Source organism: Rissa tridactyla, chromosome 5 (genome assembly GCF_028500815.1).
Source record: "Rissa tridactyla isolate bRisTri1 chromosome 5, bRisTri1.patW.cur.20221130, whole genome shotgun sequence".
NCBI lineage: Eukaryota > Metazoa > Chordata > Aves > Charadriiformes > Laridae > Rissa > Rissa tridactyla.
In genome coordinates, this window is record NC_071470.1 from 70,080,033 (window position 1) to 70,102,399 (window position 22,367).

At 42.9% G+C, this 22,367-nt stretch overlaps 1 protein-coding gene across 2 annotated transcripts in view; it reads right to left on the reverse strand.

Moving 5' to 3' along the window:
* Window positions 1-22,367, reverse strand: part of SLC7A11 (solute carrier family 7 member 11) — a 61,633-nt gene that overhangs the window by 24,108 nt on the left and 15,158 nt on the right. For both annotated transcript variants that reach the window (XM_054202753.1, XM_054202754.1), the window contains exons 4-6: window positions 20,893-21,018; window positions 18,579-18,678; window positions 15,437-15,481 (exon numbers count right to left, since the gene is read on the reverse strand). In XM_054202753.1, coding sequence (XP_054058728.1) covers window positions 15,437-15,481; window positions 18,579-18,678; window positions 20,893-21,018 — 271 coding nt within the window. The remainder of the gene's footprint in view (window positions 1-15,436; window positions 15,482-18,578; window positions 18,679-20,892; window positions 21,019-22,367) is intronic.

Here is a 22,367-nt window from a genome sequence, read left to right on the forward strand (position 1 = left end):
GGAACAGGACAAATTTACGTGCTAGTTTAGCAAAAGTTCTTGCAAGGCTTGTTTCAGTAAGCAAAACAAGCACAAAGCAGATGGAAGGATTTGGGCCGCTGTGGGGGAAATGGTTTACTTAGGAGCAGAGAAAAATATGTGATTCAATATGCTCCAGGGTAGTTCCTCTAGAACAGCATCCTGACTCGGACAACGGTCAACACCGTGCCCAGGTGGCCTACAGCTCGGAACCTACTTGTGTCTGGGAGACCCTTCGACTTAAGAAAAAGGCTCTCCTCGTGGCCTTCACAAGCAGCAAGCAAGAATCCTAAAGTGATTCTGCTTATTTTTCACATCTGTAGAAATATTTTGTCCTTAGACCCACAAGATGCTCATCCTCTAATGGTGTTTTGCCCAAGGGGAAGGAATTTCATGGTTTTCTATGCTCTTTGTGGATAAATCTTTACTTTTGTCTGGTTTTGCTTAGCAGCTGTTTTTTCCCTGTAATAAACAGATATGGAAATATAGAAGCGCCTGTCATTCCTTCACTGTAGGATGAATCTAATTCTTCTTTTCTCTAAAATAACCCCACACAGAAGTTAAACCTCTTGTCATATTAGAGTACTCCTATTTTCTATCGCTTCTCTTGATCTATGGAGGGGTCTCTCCATTGCCGTTAGATCTTTTCAAATGATGATATCAAAACTACTCTTCTAAGGGATGTTTCATTCCATCATACTTCAAAAACTTAAATACTATTATTATATAGTCCATGTTTTGGCAATGAACAAAACATAATGACAAGGTGAAGATGCAAATAACAGTATTTGCTCAACAACAAGTGTTACAAATGAATGAGGATTGACATAATAGACCACAGCAGTGCAACTTGTAACATGCAGATTACTCACTTCACAGCTCCTCTGGAGCCATTATAATCTCATATAAATCCTCTTAGTTTACAGTTCATGGATATAGGCTGTACTGTAATTTAAATGATTGAAAACCCTTATGGGTTGTTAGTTAAGAATATTCTTTTCTTAAATAAACTATCACCGTCACTGTATATTCAAAAGTCTGACACGCTCACAGCCAAATATCAAAATATAAACTACACCGTAGGTGATCCGCTTCCAGAACGTCAGTAAACCCATAAGCGCGCACATAAACCAGTTGCCATGTAGGGAAGGGCTGTGCAGGGGAACAGCAATCTGAGCGCTCGCTGGCTAACAACAACCTACAGCCTCTGATGGGAATTCTGCCGTCACACAGAAAGGGATATGCTCATCTGCAGGAAAGATGCACAAAGCCAAACTGTCTCATTTCAATACGATATTACATATCTTAAATAGAAGTTAGCAATTTCACTGCTTATGAAAGCTGATCAAATAAGACAACCCCACTAAATGTCTCCTCCAAAAAGATGGTGTAAAAGTCAAATAAGTTATTCTGCTAGCTGAACCAAGTGGGATACATCCCTGTTATTGTGTATAATACCATTGCTATTGATATTTTGACCATGCTATTCTAAAGGATAAGTACTCTTGATGACGTGGCATGTGTTAATAACTGTGTGCGCAGTTATAAAACTCCGATCTGATGCACGTGAGTATAATAAAGAACATAGTACCCTTGCAACTTTAGTAGCCCGTTCCTCTATTTGTATTCTGTTCTCCCATTTTGTATTTTTATACCAGTAAAAAATGCTGTCTTGCTTTCTCTGTCAGTTAGTTGCCAGCATCAGCCTGGGGAAGTTTTAGATGTTGCTCTAGCAAAAGGTTACTGTTAGTGGCACGCAAGGTGCTGCTACCATTTCTGGTGTAACACCGCGCTCACCTGACACTGGCTTAGCGCTCTGCACTTTGTCATTTTGGAGGCTCGGCATTAAAGGGAAAAAAAACCAAACCAAAAGGGGAACAAAGAGGCTCTTGCTCCTCTGCAGCCAGGAAAGGATGCACCACAGTACAGACCGGAACATCACACTGGGAATTCAACCAGCGGTCTCTGCCATATATACCTACCCATACGTAGGGGGTGTTGGCTTGCTTTTACAAATAGAAGGGAAAATGGCTGTCAGGCTCCCCTTTTTAATACGTGCAGGATGTAACCTCCACTGGCAGTACCCGTCAGCAAAGACTGATCTACACCTATGCAATTCCGTAAGGAATTTATTGCCTTCTGCTGTGTTTTACAATGAGATTTCAGTGCTATTTGAAACCCAGATTTAAATCTCAGACTGAAACATTAAGCTGAGTGCTCAAGAATCGCCTCTCCCACAGCTAATGCCATGGGTAAATAAGGATATAAAGGCACCAGCGTCAGAGGAAACCAAGCTCCTGTTTCGAAGTGGGAAGGGGAAAACCCAGGAGAGGTTTGCCTAAAGTGCGGAGCAGCATCAACACCAAAAGTTGTATAAACCACCTTTGCTCTCTTGCACAAAGCGTGTAACCCCCCCAGGGCCCAAGGTGGTAAATGTGGAGACCACAGGGGAACCGCAGTGACCGTGCTCTGTATCCAAAGACAACCTCTGAACCACCTCACCTGTGCACACGCTTTGTCACCTTCCCCAGCTGTTAGCCCAAAGCAGAGTCTGATAGCCATTATCAGCCAGTGCAGTTGGGGTTTGCAGGCATTGCGTTAGCATACAAAGAGGCGATACATCACGGTTAAATGAAAAACTGCTTCTCAAGCCAGCAATTCTTACGTAGACAAAATGTTTGCTGATTTGGCCTGATATGTTTGGCAGAAGGAACTCAGTGCCATGGCTGACATTGTAAGTGTTTAGACACAGATTTATCTGATTCCTGCTTGGGCAATTTTATTATTTTTTTTCCCCCTCATCCAGTTATAACTGATCTGGTGAGTTTACTCCCTTTTCTATCTACCACAGATGCACTGCTGTCTCACCTCTTTTTCTCATAACTTCAGTCAGGCCACCTGCTTATGAACCACCGAAAAAGAATGAAAAGGTCTAATGAGAGCCTGGGACCTTCACTGCGGCCAAGAGAAGAGCTAGCTTAGCCCTGAGAGACCCGTGATCTCTCCAGGAAAATACGCTATGTTTTACAGCTCCGGACCTTTAGCAGTACATCAGTCTTGCAAGAGATTTTTATTCCTGCAATGAATATTCTGCTGAGCAGCTCAGGGTTCCCATAAAGAGGATACTGTCACCCTTCTGTACAGGTCCTGCGGTGTCCCTCAGTGCAAGAGAAATAGATGTTAAAATAGTCTCCCACGTCTTTCAGGTGGTGAAAATGAAGGAAAAGGCAGGGCAGTGGAAACTTCAAAGGTTACATTGTTCTCCTGTTACATTACATTAGCCTGCTGCTAAAGCAGATTAGGATTTTGCCAACTACCCCGGGGAGACTGAGAATAAATGTTTGTTTTTACTTCCTTAGCAGGGCTGATTCATAGTAACAACGATTCACATAAACAAAAAAAAGGGGAAAGGAAAAAAAAATAAAAGGAAAGCAAACACACCTTGCACTCAGCAGGTTATCGTATCAGCCAGCAAACCAGCAGGGCTGGAGAGGAGCGAGCAATGCTGCGCAACACAAGCCGAAGAGCCACCACAGAGACAGCCGGGGTGGCCACAACCCCACGACCAAGCCATCACGCAGGCTTATCACATCCCTGACGCCTCAGAGCCACCCCCAAGCTCTGTGAAACTCCGAGCCGGAGGTGCTGCAGGACTGTCCTCCACAGCCAGCCAGCTCCTGCAGAGCTGCGGGGCGCTCGGCACCCCCAGGAGACACCTCCACCACTGGGGAGGAGGAAGGGAGGGCAGGAAGCTCCAGCTAAGTTCCCTGAACTTTGCTTCCTCGAAAGACGTGCCATGGGCTTGGCAGAGGATGAGAAACCTGGTTAAGGCTTTGCCTTTTAACTGTTCCCTTCTGTGTAGATATTTGCCTCTTCCATGTACGCTCCAGGCAATAACCACCTGTACCCGGTCATGACACCTTACATCACCAGCGTTAAATTGACAAAGGCAGTCACTTGTAAAAATCAAAACGTTGAAATATCTTCATCCCCTGCGGAAGAGATTAGCCCATAGCCCCTTTTTCCACAGCTCTTGGATCCGAAAAAATAAGGCCATGCATCACGGCAGCCCACGCACCTGCTTGCCCACTCCTCCCACCAGCTAGCCCACAGGAACCTCTCCCCTCCAGCAGACGTCTCTCCTTCAGTCAGGGCCTGCCCGAACGATGCTTTTTCAGAACTACTGGTAATCTTCAAAAAGTTTCAAGTGTTTCCAGAATTCTGAGAGATTTCGTTCAGTCATTTTCATTTCAACTAGGGCCTTTTATCTTAAATCCCAGAATCTACGTAAACAGCAACAAACCTATCAAAGCAATGGCTTCTGAAGCCTTGCCGTGGTGTAGACACTGCCTTAGTGGGGAGACCATCATGCGGGGAGCCTGGTCTCCCATCCACCCTTACCCTCCTCCCTCCAGACAGCCGGCACGAGAGCAGAACCACTACTAACCCTCTGTCCTGTCATATATCAGCATGATATTATGGCCTCTGCAATTTATCTTTTCCCCTTCTCTTTTTCCTTCCTTCCTCCAACTATGTTTGCTGAATATCTTTGATTTCTCAGGTAGCTGACTACCTTCACGATTTCTGCACTAATATCTTTGCGAGATCTTTATTACATTCTTGAGACATAAAAGGAATTGGAGTCAGATCCTGTATCAGAAAATTAGGAAAAAAAGAATAGTGATAGCACTATTAATTTCAATACAGATCTCCACGGTTAAAACCCAGCACAGCAATACTGATCTAACCCTGCATCTGTAGCATTCATTCTTATTCTTCCGTTTTTCCACTCACTCTTCCTTAAACACCTGTGCCAGGCATGTGCTATGAGTTAACTTTGACTGGTTGAAATAATAAATGATACTACAAAAAAATCAAACAGAACAAATAGATAGAGACAACTACACTTTTTTTTTTTTTTTTTAGCTTGCCCACAAAGCTCAGGTATGAAATCTGCATTTCCCAGTCCTGAACGTTTCCACAGCCATCAGCGTGACTTTTGTGTGAGTGGGAGCGTTTTATACAAGGAATATAAATGTTAGAATAGGTAATTAAACAAGTGACCTTGCCTTTCTTCATTCAATAGTGAATTATTAGTCTCCTCAACTGTAATTTTATGAGACATCCTTATTGTCTTAATTAACGATCAAGGTACATCTCTGAAACCTTTACAGAGACTATAGATTACATCAGTCTCTTTCCTAATTTACACATATTGACTGGCATATCAGTTTAAACCCTGTCACAGGTAGCTCTTCACTGCAGTCAATTTTTAAACAGAACATCACTTTTTTTTTTTTTTTTTTTTTTACATTAAAGTAGAAAGATAATAAAGTGGACGCAGGAGATAGAAAGTCTGGAAGTCAGCTGAACCAATTCAAATGCTAAATTGGTGTTTAGAAAGCAGCTACCAATGACAAAGATACTAGTGCCTGAAAAAACGGCGCCTAAAGATCGCCTCTCTCTCTCGTGGTGTGGGATTGCACCACAGGACTCAGCACTGCTATAAGCACCAAAAAACATGGAGTGGGGGAAAAAAAGGGGTGGGGGAAAGGGCAAGGGGCCAAGGGAAAAAGCAAAAAGAAATAATAACCTATGTTAAATGTGTGCCTCATACACATTCCTGGACATTATACATTGTTATATTACCTATTAGGTGAGTCCCTAACTAATTGCGTGAGGAAAACACGCAGCCCCTGGAAAGCCACACAGCAGCTACCTGCGAGGGTCTGCAGAGGGACGGCAGAGCAATAGCGCCCAAGGAAATCTGCAGCCTTTTTGTTCTCCCTGCTGCTGAAGCCTGTGCTCTCTGTGATCCCTATTCCAGATGACAGGTGAATTCATGCAGCGAGTCATCTTCCCAGCCCCTCTGCCGTCTGCGTGTATTGCTCTGGTGAATTCAAAGCACGGCTCAGACACAAAGTGCACGTGTCAAAGACGAGGCAGGAGATGCAGGTTTGCAGTGTCTCTCCGCACTGATCTGGATCACTCCAGTCTCAAACTGCACGGCACGCTGTGCTCCCTGTTTCCACTATCTTCTGACCCGTGAGGCAAGGGACACCCAGGTGGGGTAGGAGGAATTTGTGTTCAACAGCCTAGAACAGGGAAAATAAGAACTAAAGGACTGAGTCCACATCTTCAGTTAATTATGAGATATTCCATGTCACAGCCAGCATGCTGGAACTCTTGGAAATTGCAGGGACAAAGAGTCTGCGCTACAAGAGTACGGGATAATCCACATTATTAGATCCAAAATCCAGTTCAATGTAACTGATGTTAAAAAAAAAGAAAAGAAAAAAGAACCCAGCTACTTGAATTTAATTTGTCTTACCAATTTCAATTCCATCCTGACCTTTTCCCTTTTTCAGCTCAAGCTGCCAACAGAGTTAAAAACACAGTTTCCCTCGTCCAATCCAGCTGGTTGGGAAAATTCTGTGGATTCAGTGACTCTCACACCAAATCTTATCAGAGCCAGGCCCCAAAGTATGGCTCACAAGCCAGTTGAAACCTTTGCATGTCTCACATGTGGCTCGCTTAATTGCATCCATCCTCAGCAGAACCAACAGACTGTCAGGGTTAGGACCTTTACAGCACATCTCGCAGGGGGTCGGACGGAGGAGGGAGAGAGAAGGAGGAGCCAGAACTCAGCTGGAGCTGCCACAGCATCTGCTGCTCCAACACGGACTTTTCCTTCAAGATCCTCTAACCTGTGACTCTCAAATTTCCACTCATTGATGTGCAGGACAGGGCAGCAGCAAAAGCCATATGTCCTGAAGGAAGCCTGGTGGCTTTTTGTAAAAGTTTATAATTCCTTATTGATTTACTGGCATCCCCATCAGGAATTCGGAAGCATTGCAAGAAAATCCGACGGCAATACTACTATGTTTAAGCTGAGATCGTAGTTGGCCAAACAGTATTCTCAACACTTCGCCCCCCCCCCCCGCCCCGCAACAAGCTTTGTAATTGGTTTTGAATCCAAGCTGCCTCAAACTATCAGCAAAAATTTGCCGAGATCAGGTGCAAAATTAAGTAATAATTACTCGTTCCTACCAGCAAGTTGTATTTATGAAGCATATCATCTCACAGCTAATGCCTCTGTTCCCTCCCACATAATACTTTGCCAAGCAATTCTCAGCCTGATGTTGTGCCCACGGTCTTCAACTGATACAGTTTGGGAAACCTCTGTGAACCAAACCATAGGACAATTAGAGTCTCCCAAACTAGGAGTTTTAGTGAAAAAAGATTATAAATAAGAGCAAAGCAACTCAGAACGTTTGGATCCCGCTCATAGGAGAATTTCCAGCTTGCAGCAAGAGAAGCAGCAGCAGCCTTTAATTAAAAAAAAAAATAAAATAAAAAATTTCATGAAGAGCAAAAAATTAGTTCCTATACTGAGATATCAGAAATCCGAACCCATCAAAACACTTGCACCCAAGACTGAAATACTTCATTTCTGAAATGAATTATCAGTCATTTATAAAAAACTATAATGAATGAGTTGATGATGTGAGGCATGTAAGCAGTAAGTAGTTAAGAAGGTTAGTGAGAGAGCAAAACTCAAGGAAAGTTCATTTTATCCAGAACAGTTTCAGGCTGGTGAGCCAGCTCCCCTACGTGCTAGTAAATTGCTTATTTCTTCCTCTCAAACACAAACGAATACTACTGAATTACGTTCTAAATGAAATGCTTTTTCTCATACAATTTAGAAATAGCAAAACACATGGTCGGCTTTGTTTAAATATATTTGATCTAGTACATTGATTTGTTTTCTTTATCTGGCAGAAGACATGATTGTGAATCTATCATTTTATCCCTCGCACAGGGCGCTATTAACACATGGAAAGGGATGTTGGTTCCACCAGTGTTTGGACACCTCATCTTCTGAGATGCTTAGTGGATAAAGAAAGGGAGTTTAGGTAGCCTGTTACGCTGTTAGCTACAGTAAAACTTAGAAAGAATAAGATTTCTATTGAAGTGACACATAAGAATAGCTGAGGGGAGGGTAATTAGAGTTCTATCTATGAATTCTATTAGAATTCTATCTAGAATTCTATTAGAGTCTATCTAGAATCTATGTATTAGAATCCTATCTATAAATTCTATTAGAATTCTATCAAGAATTCTATTAAAATCCTCATTCTATGATGGAGAATAAGTATTCAAATGGAAAAATAACCCAAGACACAAATAATATATTGAAGAAAAAATGCAAATGCTTACTTAACTGACCTGGCTTCCCCTTTAAGGTAATCTGATGAATCCACATGAGCAAATGGGTTTTGCAAAATATTTGAAAGATTAGCATTTGTCTCTTTTGATTATCTTCAGATAAAATATCACAATGTAATCCTATAAGTTTCCTGCACGGAATATTGGCACTGTAGCCTGACATGAAGAAAATGGAGTCAAATGTGTCTTTTACGAGTAAATGGAACAGAATAACGCAAGAGAGAGTTCAAGCACCAGGGTACTGAAGCTCTTCTGCTTCTATCTAGGCAGCGTCAGACTTAAGGAACTGTTTTTATGCCCAGCCACTTTGTGAGAAAGGCTTGTCCAAAGTTTATTTAAAAATAAGATTGCATCCCCATGGGTAACACCCCCAGGTGCTAGCCTACTCACGCAGGGACCTACACAGGCGTCCTCGTTCCACTGACACCATGTGAGGCTTCACAGGACTGGGCCTTACAGAAGCCACACCTAGGGTTTAATAAATCTGCTGAAGCCTTCGGTTCAAGGAGTAGGCAAGTAGATTTTTACGTCCAGATAAACTTTTTCTGGTTCCTTGAAACCCACGGCTTATCCCCATCCTCGGAAGGACGGAAATACTCCAAAAATGAAGCCAGGAGGTGATACCTCCCACTCCACTAAATGGATAGAGAAAAGGAGAGGAGAGAAAGGATGAAGTGACACACCCTCCATTTTCACAGCAAGTTTGTGCCTGAGCCAGACCTCCTGAGTCCCAGTTCAGTGCTTCAACTACATCACCTGTCTTTCCTAAATAAAAAGCAGTCATGAGGTGTGGTTGAAATGACAGACAGCATAGCTGCAGGGAGATAAACTCCTGAATTTATTCCTTTTCTGGTGCCTAAGATAATCAATATCAATATTAATATTCCTCTTCAGAGTAGAGCTTGTCATTAAATGAAAAAATAACAAAAATGAACAAAGAAGCAGAGAGCTGGAAATGGCAAAGGTTTGCATCCTCTCAATTAATATTAAAAATATTTTTTATGCTATGATTACTAGGATGACTATTACTATGATTGCGAGGAATAACTATTCAGGGTCTGGATTGGTACCAGCAACAGTGCAATTCAAGTTTCTGAGTGATTTCGGAAGTGGGGTGCATCCTAATGTGAAGTGCCAAAACGCAGAGGGCTACAAACAACTAGGAAGCTGGAAGAGTTTTAGTGTCTTAGCCACCATTCCCCTCCCATCCATCTGCATCTCTGTGATGCTTAGACGCCCTGAAAAAAACCCCTCTAAAACCACATTCCTCTCACTCAGTCCTCATAGATGCAAAGTGTGACTTTAAACTTTAATTAATATAAATGGGTGGTACATATCAGATTAATTAGACACGACACTCATATTATTTAAACCCAATATAAAATCAGATTATATCAAACATTTTGATACCCTGATTTTACAAAATGTCTGATGACATCGAGCCTTGGTGACTTGCTATACATCGACTGCTTCTCAGTTCCTTCGAAACGAAGGAATAAATGAAGTGAGAAGAACACTGGAAAAATCTAATAGACAAACTGACTAATCTCAGACCCCAAGGTCATAGCAAAGCAATTCATTTCTTGGCTTTTCAACAGCACAAGACGTGATTTATCAATCTGAGACCAGGCTTATAAACACTATACATCTCAATAATATGTTCTTTGCACTGTGTAACTTTTTAAACAATGATAGATTGCCTGGGCTGGACCAAAGTTATTTTACAAACAGAAACAGAATATTTGCAAATGAAATGACCCAATAAGGGGGGGGGAGGGGGAGGGGAGAAAAAAAGGATTATGTCAAATAGCATCTACACTTCACTGCAACTGCAAAGGAATTTAACTTTATGCTGTAATATATTTTCAGAATCCACGCCCTTTAAAAATCTCCTATCTATCATTTTATACAACCAAAATTGAAGACCGATAAAGGAAAAATATTTCCTAAGTTCAACAACACTAACAAAAACTTACACTGCCGAAGAAATAATACAATTTTGAGTTAAAGGAGGACTGTGAATCAATACCTCTAGTTGCCCACTTGATCACAGACTTCCTTGAAGTCATTAAGGAATTCAAGTTTTAGTTTCCCTTCCCTTAAAGTGAAATAACATTTTCTTTCTCTTCCAAAAAGAGCCTAATCTTATAACATGAAGCTCATCATGTGCTGATACTGAGGACACAGAACCTAACTTTTTTTAAAGCAGGGTTCTCTTTGGCCAGCATCTGGCACAATCTGGCCCTGACTCTGTTGAGGCTCTGAAGACATTGCTGTAATGTAAAATCAACTCCTGTGTTATTTTCTCATCTGCAGCCCGTCAAAATTCCTGACCAACTAGAGCGCTGATCCTGGACTCTGCTCTGCCTGGGAAGGGAGGAGGGAAGTGCCATTCAGGCACCAGCTGCTTTTAGGGTCTGGATTGAAAAAGCTTGGTCTGTTTCTTGAGAGCACAGAGTGGGTGCTCAAGAATACAGATGAGCTCAAAGACTATGTATAAGAAATGAGTTTGAAAGTTCAACACGCTTGATTTCCAGTCCTCTAAATTTACTGCTCCAGGCAACACGGCTCCTGTCAATTTTCAGGTGACAAATTCTCTCTCGGAGACCCGGCCATTCCTTCATTCACTTATTATTTAGAGAATACAATATGACCTCAGTTTGAGTAGGGCTGATCCTTATAATGTAAGAAAATCAGAGAGATCAAAGCTGCACATGACGTGGCTGCATGAGGTTATTTTGGTGAAGCTCTGCTTCAAGGATTATTCAGATATTTCATTTCAAACAGCAATCGCTAGTGACCCAGCACACGTAGTCGAAGGAATATTTTCAACAGTAGAAGAAATTTATTATTACACTTCCCCATTGTTCCCCATATTCTTGATAATAAAATTATTTCAGACTCTTTTAAAAAAAAAATTTGTACATTAAAGGAGCTGAATGCTGCGGCCACAGCTCCTTGTAAAACAAACATCAACTTTGTGTTGCTTCAGGTCCTACTAATGCTGTATGAGGGAAGCACTTTAACAAAGAGGAATAAAGAAATGAGTCCAGGCTTAAAAATGAGACATCAAAAGCGGGTTTAGCAGGAGATAGAAACAGCTTCTTTTACATCTCGTGATAACTGGGGTTATAATAATGTCCTTTTTCTAATACAAAAGAAGGGACTGTGACATTTCCAAAGCGAGAATTCAGCACTACTTCCAAAAATCTGTTCAAAAAGTAATGGCATTCACTTTCAGGGTTTTCTTTGTTTGGTTGGTTGTTTTTTTTTCCCCCTTTTCCATTCTGCCTTCTACAATTTAAAGGGCACTTCCTCTCCACTTGGCTCATTTCCACTGTCTCTGGGTCAGCTCTCTCTATCTAGGATTTCATGTTGCTTAGATATCTCACTGCCTCAGGCCCATAGTATTTATCCTATTTATAGATCTAAATCTGCAATTTATTGCAGATTTTATTGCAGCTGGGCAGACTGCTGCCCCTGCACAGACTCCCACAGCCGTCAGGAGCCCTTTCTGCCATACAAACAGCCACTCCACTGGAGCGCATTGGTGGCTTTCAGCTGGGCAAGGTCACAAGCGTCCTCCCTTCTCCTGCCTCCCTCCTACATTTCCAATGCAATTGCCGTACTCCAGCAAGCTTTCCTCGTGCTGCACACACCACAGCCAACAAAGCAATCCCTACCTGGAAAACTTTAATGTCCAAAAGTAGATGTTTCTACCTTACTGTGCATTTCAGGATATATTCTAGGGCTCTGATCCATCTCTCTCATCCTCCGCAATACCACAAGAATCACAGAACGGTTCGGGTTGGAAGGGACCTTAAAGATCATCTAGTTCCAACCCCCTGCCCTGGGCAGGGACACCTCCCACTAGACCAGGCTGCTCAAAGCCCCATCCAGCCTGGCCTTGGACACATCCAGGGCTGGGGCATCCACAGCTTCTCTGGGCAACCTGTGCCAGTGCCTCACCACCCTCACGGTGAAAGCGGAGAGGGAGTCCAGGACTCACCAGTTAAAAAGGGGCCTAAAGCCCGGTCTCCATAAACCTGGGCTCTTGGCAGCTCTGCTGCAACTCCTCTCAGCAAGAATATTCCCGCATTCTCCCTGCTGTAACTATGCTTCCCTCCCCGCAACCCCTTCGGTACACTTCACTGCGGGCTGGCAGCAGGCCGGTTAATGTGGGGACGGTGCCGATCATTCACCTCGGCACCAGCTGCCAGTTACTTTAAAAGCTGCCGCACACCTGGAAACACGCAACTGTGACTGATTCTCAGACAAACATTTACCTTGGCAGGCACGGTGCAGAAGGCATCACCGTGCTCACCTCTGTCGCTGTAAGTAATTTGCATCCCTAACCATTGGCAAACATTACAAATTGCACACCTGGAGCTGTTACAGACTCTAAGTGGTTCAAGCCAGTACTTCCCGCTTCCCTTTTAAAAACAGCAGCGTAATACCTCTGCAGCTCTATACGCAACCTTTAATGTAAAATGTACAACAAGAATGAAGGGAAAGACAGCATTTTAGGTTAAAAAAAAGATAAAATAAAATAAAAAAGCTGTTGACTTCTAATAAATGCCTACAACAGCAGCACGGTTAGCAGCTCACCTAATGCCTGTGCTGTCTTGGTGGAAGCTGAGACGGTTGCCCCTGGGATTAGTCCACACTATACCCTAGCCCTGTATCTTTGGGAACAGTGGTGGAGCAGGTCCCGGTTCAGCAGGATGCCTTTCCAACAGAACCATTCACAGGTGGCAGCCGGATACAAAAATATGCTTGTTTTGGGTTAACAGAATCCAGCATCCCCATTTACAGGTGGCGCAGAGGGCTCTGTCAGCACAACCGGCAGCAATCCACTTGCCCTGCCATCACCTGCCGCTTCTTTGGCAATGCTTAAAATCCCGCTCTCTTCTACTGTATATTTGTACCTGTGCGTGGAGATTGTGACCCCAGGCACCCTGCTATAAACACTGGGCATCTTCCCTTCTTGTCTGCTCAAAGTGTGACCCCAAGAAGAAGAGCGATGCCGGGAAGCTTTAACAGCTTTGCGACAACATTGCACATGTAACATTGAGCTGTTTTTTGCGGCGTTGTCCTGGAATACACCGAACCAGCCAGGCTGTGTGGCTTGCCCCCTGGTCCTGCATCCCCACTAGCAGCACAATTAACCTCAGCATCTTTCCAAAGGTAACCTGGAGAACAGAGCAGCTCTCCTAAGATGGGGGCAGAAAAGAGAGCGTCTCCCTCCCTCACATCCCAGCTGCAATGAAGAAAACCCCAAAATCTGACCCACGCCGCTTTGCTTAGATGTGATACAACATGAGTTGTTACAAAAAAAAACAAACAAACAAACAAAAAAAACCACAAACAAAAAAGGAACTATGACTTTCTGTCCTACGCAGCAGAGGGCAACATGTTCAAAAATATGCACTCCTCTGACTAAGACCACAAGAAAAAAAAAAAGAGTCAACATAAAACAAAATAGCTGTAATGAAGATTACCAATAATTTCAGTTAATCACCATACAGTTGAGGACTGCAGAGACACAGAAGTGTGTGAAAAGTCCCACAGGGTGGTAGGCATGTGCACGTTGAAAAGCATCACGCAGTATTAATGGTAACCACATGATAATTTACAAATTATATTGCTTCTAGCAAATGCTTTTGATCGCATCACCAAGGCTCTGGCTCCTAACCCATCCCCAGAATTCCCTGAAGCAGTAGAAGTCTTGGACCAGAATCACTTCACTCCTTTATTTAGTTTCACGTTTCTTTTCAAGTCAGTCTGCCATACAACAATTTTTCAAAGGTGAAGAAGTAGTGTGGCTTGCTTTCTTAAATGTCTGCCTTCCCTGACTTCATAAAGCACACAGATCCTTGGTCGTTAAACCCAGATTTGCTACTAGATCATTTAGCCTGAGTTCCTGTGTGTCCCAGGCCTGGGAAGCGTTAGCCAGCTGCTCTTCACTGAGCCAAAGGACTTGTGTTTTACTAAAGCATGGCTTCTACAAGGGCGTTCTGTCTGAACTGAAGACTACCGATGAAAACCACGATTTTGCGTAGGTACCTGTGCTAATGATTAGTCAACCTCCTTGTTAAACATTAATGCTGTATTTTCTACCTGCATTTGTCTGGTTTCAGCTTCCAGACCTACATTCCTCGATACACATATCCTGATCCTCATGTCTTATCATCAATTTCTTTATAATTATTTTCAAGTCTCTGAAGAAAACACCAAACAGCACCAGGCTTGGTTCAAGGCTTTGAAGAAACCAGCTAAAAACCTTCTACATGCTTCCCATCGATGGCTGTTTGGGGTTGTTTTGGGTTTTTTTTATTTCTCTACTTGTCTAAGGTACGTAGCTTCGTATTCCCTGAGTGTACAATGCTGGGGGTCTTTTTAAACAGGAAGTTATTTGGTACTCAGTCAGGTATCTTATTTCAAAAACCTAAGAAAAAGATATCTACCCATTAATTTTTAATCAAGTAAATTGTTAATTTCCCCAAAGAACAAAATTTGATTTGACAAGGCATGTTTTCTGTAATTTTTAGAAAAAGTGATTATTGTTTTATTACTGGCTGCGTGTACCAAAACGTATCAACCAAAATAGATCTGCTAAATCAAACTCTCCCTAACAGGACAGCTTTTCTTTCCATATTTCACAGACAGGCGCTGTGAGAGTATTCGTCTCTGGTTTGAAACAGACTCCCACCAATATCCCCTGTTCGGCTTAATTGGGTCGGATGCTGTGCTATGTGTATTCAAGATCCTGCAACTCCGAGACATCTGAAACAAGTAGAACTAAGTATTTGATTAATATTTAAACATAGCAAAACTGCCAAATATTGCAGCAGATAAGTTTCTTGGGCAAGATTTCCCTGACAGGATACCAGTAACTTCCACTGAAAGGAGCCACTGATAGTTACTTGTATCCTGAGGGGGAGAGTCAGAGCCCTGGAGATCTACTTAAGTTTTCTGCTTTCTGTGCACATAAAGGCAGAATACATAACAAGGTCACGACAGGCCAAAAATAGCAAATCTTCAAGCAGTTGCAATTCAAATAGATACCAGATTTGCTGGAAAGCCAGCAACTTGACCAGCATGCAGAATTTCTGGACATCGCTACTTTTATAGCATTTTAAATGTTACGACCGTTTTTCAAAAGTCGAGAAAAATAACAGGTACATACTTTTCAGGGTTTTCCACTTCTTCAGTAACAAAATTGAGGTAAAACCTAGAAGAGAGTTATAAAATGTATTATAAGGGCTTGGTAGATTTTGATTCTGTATTTCTTTCCCAAAGAATCAGGAAGATGATTTTAGTTAAGGACTGTTGTTAATTATAGTAGACTTCGCAGACTCATGTTTGGATTAAGGAGAGTGTGAGATTTAACCTTCCTTCATCCCCACAGTGAGGAAGGGAAATCTCAGAAGAGGCAGCAAAGCAGATAAAAGACAAAAGCTATATAATATCTGTGCAGAATTAAATTAATTTTTTTTCCCCAGCATACTAGGCAAATCATGGTTTACCCTAGTCCTGTACACAAACACACATGCACCCTCAAGCCTCATATTCCATTTGGGGCTGCAGCCTTTTACAATATCAGGTTATATTGGCAAAATTTCTCATCAGGGTACTCAGCAAGGACTTTTTAACAATAAAATTAATAAAGCTTCAAAAAGATCCCTCCTAAAACCAGGATTTTGACAACAGCGTGTCATACAGGATCACAAACCCCGGCTGCTAATCCTGCGTGTTCTTGCACATCCTCCAGTACAGGTTGCACTCCGGTCGTATTCCAGCAGCGTGCAAGAGACAGCTACGTATGGGAATTCATAGGAACTACTCGCCGGGCACAGCCCTGCATACAAAGCAACTGTAAGCCTCAAGGTCACTGAACCCTCTGTTCTGCATTTATTAGCACTTGGTCCGTGCATCGCTGGATCACACAGATGTGCCTGGCTCAGATACGGGCACAAAGTCACATCCTGGCTAATTAAACAGAGCAGTCAATACAGCGCTTATGCTGGCTTTCTGCTTTTATACGGGAAGACAAACAATATCCGACCCAACAGTGCTGCAGTGAATAAACAAATGGTACCTAATCTGGCAGAAAGTCTGGGAGCTTTTCTCCGTCACAGGCCTTGGACCAGATCTGGGTTAGCAGAAGGAGTTAGCGCTGGCTCACAGTTTAAAAAAAAATGCGATTTTGTGACCGAGCATGAGAGTCTGTAAAACTAGATTTGCCATCTTGTACAACCACCTCAGTACTTGTTTCTAAACTTGCCAGTGCACAGAGCACAGAAGAAGAGATTGGGGTAGTTCAAAGGAGAGGCGGCTTCTGCCAAGTAAGGCGTTCAGCTGCTTCTCTCTGGTCTTAGTCCTGCTTCTAAGCAGAAGTGATTTGACAGCCCTGCGTCTGTCCTTTTATTGATGCAAAGGCATGCTTCCTTGCTTTCTTTTCTCTACTTGTCCTTTTTCATCCAGCATTTTACATACCCAGGTAGTCTCCATTTGCGCTTCGCAGGATGAACCCACACCCATAAGAAATGCTACTTTTGTTTTGTTCTTTAAAGCCGCATCATTAAAAGTTAATAGTCTCATCGGCTATGCATAACACTCTGCCCGCGTCCTGGGACACGACACCACCACTTGCAGCACTCCTTCACATTCGCCTTATTGGATTGATTTAGCCCCACGAAACTGATAGTGCAAGGGTATTGACACTCCACTTAATGGCCTGCTCTTCTCCGCTCCGAGGCAATCAATTCGAGCTGGTGACAAAGACAAATAGGCAGCTGGGAAGAACCACTAGCCAAATTAGATCTTTTCCTGCTAATTTCTTTTATAAGTGGCAAATAAGGACCTTGAAATAAAAGTCAGAAGGTGTAAAGGAAAAAGAGAGGTGATTTTTATTGTAGGGGTTTGGAACATTAGGTGGCAAGTGGCAAGAAATGGGAAGGAAGCAACAGAACAACAGGTGGTTTTGGTGTAGCATTTTACAGTAAAAAAACTCTGCCTCGGTGATGAATAATTTTAAGAGCTTTTAAAATTGCCCTCATACAAAAACATACAGTTAGGTTAATGTTTTAAAAGTGAGAAACCATCACATGTACGGAGAGGACTGAGACAGAGGCAGTTATATGAGAGAGAGGGAAGAAGGTAGAGACTGTCTCTAAAATGAGTTCAATTTCTTTGAGGCTTCAAAATGCCAGGCTTTTTTCTTATATATCTATCACAGAGAAAGGCTTTGGACTCTCTTGAGATTCCCACCACCATTTAATAGAAAAGTTCTGTTCAATACTTCAGTGTGCATGTTTATAATGCTCCTGCAACCGGGGAGTTACAGACAGGCAGAGAACCCATTGTCCCTCCGAATTAAATAAATAAAACCCTTATCTCTCAGCCCTCGCCTTTTGTGCGAGGTAAAGTACGCGGCTGCCTGTGAGGCTATGGAAAGGAAAGGGAAGACCTGCAGACAAAGCTATCTCGAAATAAGCCCACTCTGTGCATTGTAGTCTCCCCCCTCTGCCCCCCCCCGCTGCTGTAAAAGCACGCTGGCACTGTGCGATGTGGAGCCCTCGCTAAGCATGAATAAATCGTAAGGCAGATTCGAAGAGCGGTGGCACCTTTCAAACCAGCTGCTACGTACTTTGGTGGGGGAGAGGGAAAGAACTTGAAAGAAAATTCTGAGCAGGATACTTGAAGGCAGATTCTCCTACCTTTGCTCACAGTCAATAGCGCTTGACTTCTACGGAAGCCAGTTGCACTTCTTATTAAGTGAGGTCCAATTCTCTTGGAGCAAGAGGCATAAGAATCTAGGGGTTTTACCTCATTTTGTGGTCTATACTGGTGTTATTGTGGTTCACTGCTTATTCTTTAAATGCTGCTTTTACAAAGCAGAGGCTGAGGTCCACGCAACTTTGTCACAGTTCCTAGATTTGTTTTTCATGCAATTATTGACTTGTTCAACACAAATTAAAGCTTTGTTATCCCTTTTATCAAAACACCTAATGAAAAATTGAGAACGTTCCTTTTCCTTTCTTGTTGCCTTTATTTCTAGTCTTGAGAACAGAAATAAGTCTGATTTTTTCAGTGTTCAGTGCATGTTTACCTATTGTACACTCAGGAAGAAAGATCTTTCCTTTGTAGAACTGCTTGCAGAGTAACTACTGAGCATAAGGAACAGGGGTGAGATCTACCCTTACTACATGATGTAGTTTGGCAAAAGATGTAGAACACGCTACTCTTTTCTTCATATATATAAATGTCTTTTGTTAGAGCATATTAGTGTTTCTTCTCAAGACAAATACTTATAGGTGTCAACTTACCAGCCTGAATAGGCATACATTCCTGAATAGAAAGCAAGTGGTAATCCCATAACACTGGCATCATTCCCCGCAAAGGCATTTTTAAAGTGCTGTGTTTCTCCTGCAACATCAACAAAACCAATATTGAAAAATAAGCTCTTTGGTCACCTACTACTTTAAAACAAATAAATATATCACACCATGGAACATTTAATCACCCAGCGGTTCACTGACTTCAGGTTCTGCCCTTGACCTTAATTTGTGGCCCAACCCTTGCAGCTGTAATCTGCCAGCAATTGTAAAAAGTTTTGTGGCATCCCTAGTCATGCCATAGCAGAATTTGACCTATTAGTTTTTTGGGGTTTTTTTTCAAAGCATTCTGAGCTGGATGACACTCACTGCACTGTCATCTCCAGCAGTGACTTACATCAACACGAAAGAGCAGAATGAGCTCAGTAGGTTTTGCTGTGGAAAATTTCACTTCTTTAACATTTTAATCAGAGGGAACATTTCTAGCATTTCACTCACAAGCAACGTTTTTAAGGTAAAAAACCCCAATAACTTAAACATTTCAACCACTGAAAAAAATTTAGTAACTCCCTGCCACATTACAGTCAGTATTGTATTAACATTACATTAAGAATTACATATCTATAAAAGCAAACATGTAAGAGCTGTGTTATGCTCTTCTTCATTTAAAAGGTGTTCTCTGGTTTGTAAGACCTCCCTACAATATCCCAGATTTCCTGAGAAGCAATGATCCTCCATAGAACAGGAGCAGGAAGAAGCAGAATTCATTCAGGCTTAAATTAGCAATGGGTCAAATCCTCTACCTTTTACTTGGTTTTTATCGAGCCCTCAGTCAAAATTCCCACAGAAGAGGAGGCTTTTTGGGTAAGGGAAGAGCTGTGGCCAGAGGAAGGTCCCAGTGGGGAATCGGGGACTCTGTCTGGGCTACTTAAGGGCAGCAATCCCCACCCAAACCTGGGTCTGGCCTGTTCCAAAAGTCTAGGAAAAATGGGGCGAATGGGAACAGAGAGAAATTTTGCACACAAAAGGAGGTAAGGGAAGAGGCATTCCAACTGCCAGAAAGGAAGTGAAAAACATGAAAACAGAAAGAGTGAATCAGCAGAGCGCTACACAGGAAAACTTTTATTTCAGAGCCTATTGCTAACCACAGCCTGCCCCTGAGAAACTGAGCTCACCGCAGAGCCTCATGCGGTGCCGTTGACTCAGATGGGAGGCCTTGTGGAGCATCGTAAAAGAGCATATCCCCGGGGACAGAGCCAACGACTGCGATAATTTTTGTTAGATAAAATCTGCCACCGATTCATTATAAAGTGCTCCCCGTTCTGACCCTCTGCGCCGAATGGCTCCTTGTGCTTTGGGTAGTTATTGTCTAGCGTTACTGTAACGCGAGCGAGCTGGGGCTTGCCACCATCTCGCTCCCCGCTGCTGTTAGGGCAGTAATGGAAAAGCCTCTTCAGGTAGCTGAGCATACGTCAGTGAAAAGAGTTTCCCTGCCAGCACGGCTTTACCCAAACGACTTCCAGAGAGCCAAGGAAAGGCCTGCGCAGCCATGTCCATGCTGGGTGCTGCTGGGGAGAACAAAGGTGTGTTTTCACGTTCCTTGCTTATGCAGCAACATTGATAAAGTCGGTAGAGTAATTCTGGCCCTGCAAACACTTCTGCTTTCCCTTCCTATTCTTGGGTTACCCCCGGACTACTGCCTTTAGCCGTATGCTTTAGTCTGTCACTTGGACGAAGTAAAGCATGCATACAGCATGAGCATCCAGTACTTGCAGGCAGAAAGCCCCTGAAAGCAATAGCTAACTACAGCTTCTCTGGCCAGTACAGCACCATTAACTTCACAATTTACACCACCAAAGCAGCAGAATGGCATCCACGATACTGTTTCTTTCATATATTCCCCAATTCTGAGGCCCCTCGGCCACCACGTACCCAGTACCGAACAGGACTAGGCACTCGCCCAGTTAAAGGACACTGGCACCTGCTTTGGGGAAGGGTGTGCCCATCCTGCCCCTTTCACAAAGGTCACGCCAGAGGCAAATTACAGAGAAGTGCAATCCTGTCGCTCGTTTGAAAAGCGAGCCTGATCGGAATAGACTCATTGGCATGCTGAAGGAAATACCAGTTCATCCCAGTGTAGTTCCACTTCTAATCAATTACATGACAGTACTGAGCTTCAGTTAAACAAGCACGGCTAATTAAGAGATTTTGCTGCTATAAGCATTATTTGGTGGAGGCAGGTGGGGAAAGACTTAGGAGGGTAAAGATAAAAGCACTTTAAAAGCATTTACTTTTCATTTCATACCTTTAATTAGCTGGATAACTCCAGGGACTATAATTATCAGAATTGCTACAAGCTTGCAAAAGGTAAGGAAAATCTGAATGCGGGCACTCCAGCTGACACTCGTGCTATTCAGGACCATCACCAGCGCTGCAAGGGGAAAAAGAAAAGTCAGAAAGAAATACTCGTGTCGCTGAAATTGCCAAAAAATCTCTTTGCCAGCAGAGAGGCCACACACACAATAGATCCTGGTGCGTTAAAGGCAATACACCCTGATAACCTTCTCCAGGCTGCTGCCCTCCTACTTCTCACGTTCCCCTTCCAGAAGCCGCACAAAAAGCTCAAGCTGAGCCCCTCTGTGTGACCCACTGCATGGCCCATCTGTCTCTCCGGTCCCTGCCTGGCTCCCTCCGCACGAAATTACCGCTTTGTTTACCCAGAATCATTAGCTGTTGGTTGGTCATCAGCTGGCAGGACTCTGCCTTGGATAAAAGAAATTAATTGCCCAACCCTTGTCACTCCAGATTTTTGTATCACTGACGGTTTGAGTAGAGATTTGTGTTTTCAGAAAACAGTAACAATTAATAATCATATCAAATTTTCTGACCCCCTTTTAGGCCCCACATAAATTCGTCACCCACTACATTATTTACCCCCGCTCCTCTTTTCCAGTCTTTCTTCTCTATTATTGCCGTACCGCCAGGGATGCAGGAGGGCCAGAGTGCAAGTAACGTGCCCATCTTTGTTGGGAATTGGTGAAAAAATGGAGACTTTTTGTTTCTTGAGAACAAAGCACAGGTCTGCTCCTCACCAACACACGGAGAGATAAGTGAGGAGGGTTTTTATGTCCTGCCTGCTCTGTTCGCATCTCCCTTCTGGCTCAGGGAGGGCATCTTCGGGCCTTTACTTCAGCACCGACTGTCAGGAGGATGGGAGGTCTTATCATTTGAGTGCCAGTTATTCTAGCTTATTTAAACAATTACCCTAGCAAAACAGAATCAATAAAGGAGTTTAGATATTTCAAAAAAAACCAAAAAAAACCAAACCACCAAAACCAACAAACCCCATATTTAGCTATAGAACAGAAAACGTGAGTCATTTCACTAGATAAAAAGTCCCTTTCCCCCTCTGCTGCAGGGAAAGGCAAACACAGTCAAACAAGCCTGCTCGCTCATCTTCTCTTTCTTGCCATTGTACGGGGCTTATGAATTAGCTCCTCATCACAGTAGTTCTATACTTCAAACTCTCTCAAGAGCACTGGTCTCTATCATCAGCCATATCACGCATCTTGGGACGCATAAAAACACAAGTTGCTATCTCCCGCCAGAGTCCAGGAGCTAGTTTGTATGAGCTAGCATTGTAAATCTGGCAGGGCACAAGCTTTCTGGCAGCAAAACCCACTGATTTATCCCAAGTCTTTTATACAGGTTCTGCCCACCAGGCAAGGCCAAGAAATATATCATAAAAATTCTTCCTAGATTAAATCAAAAGTAGTTCTG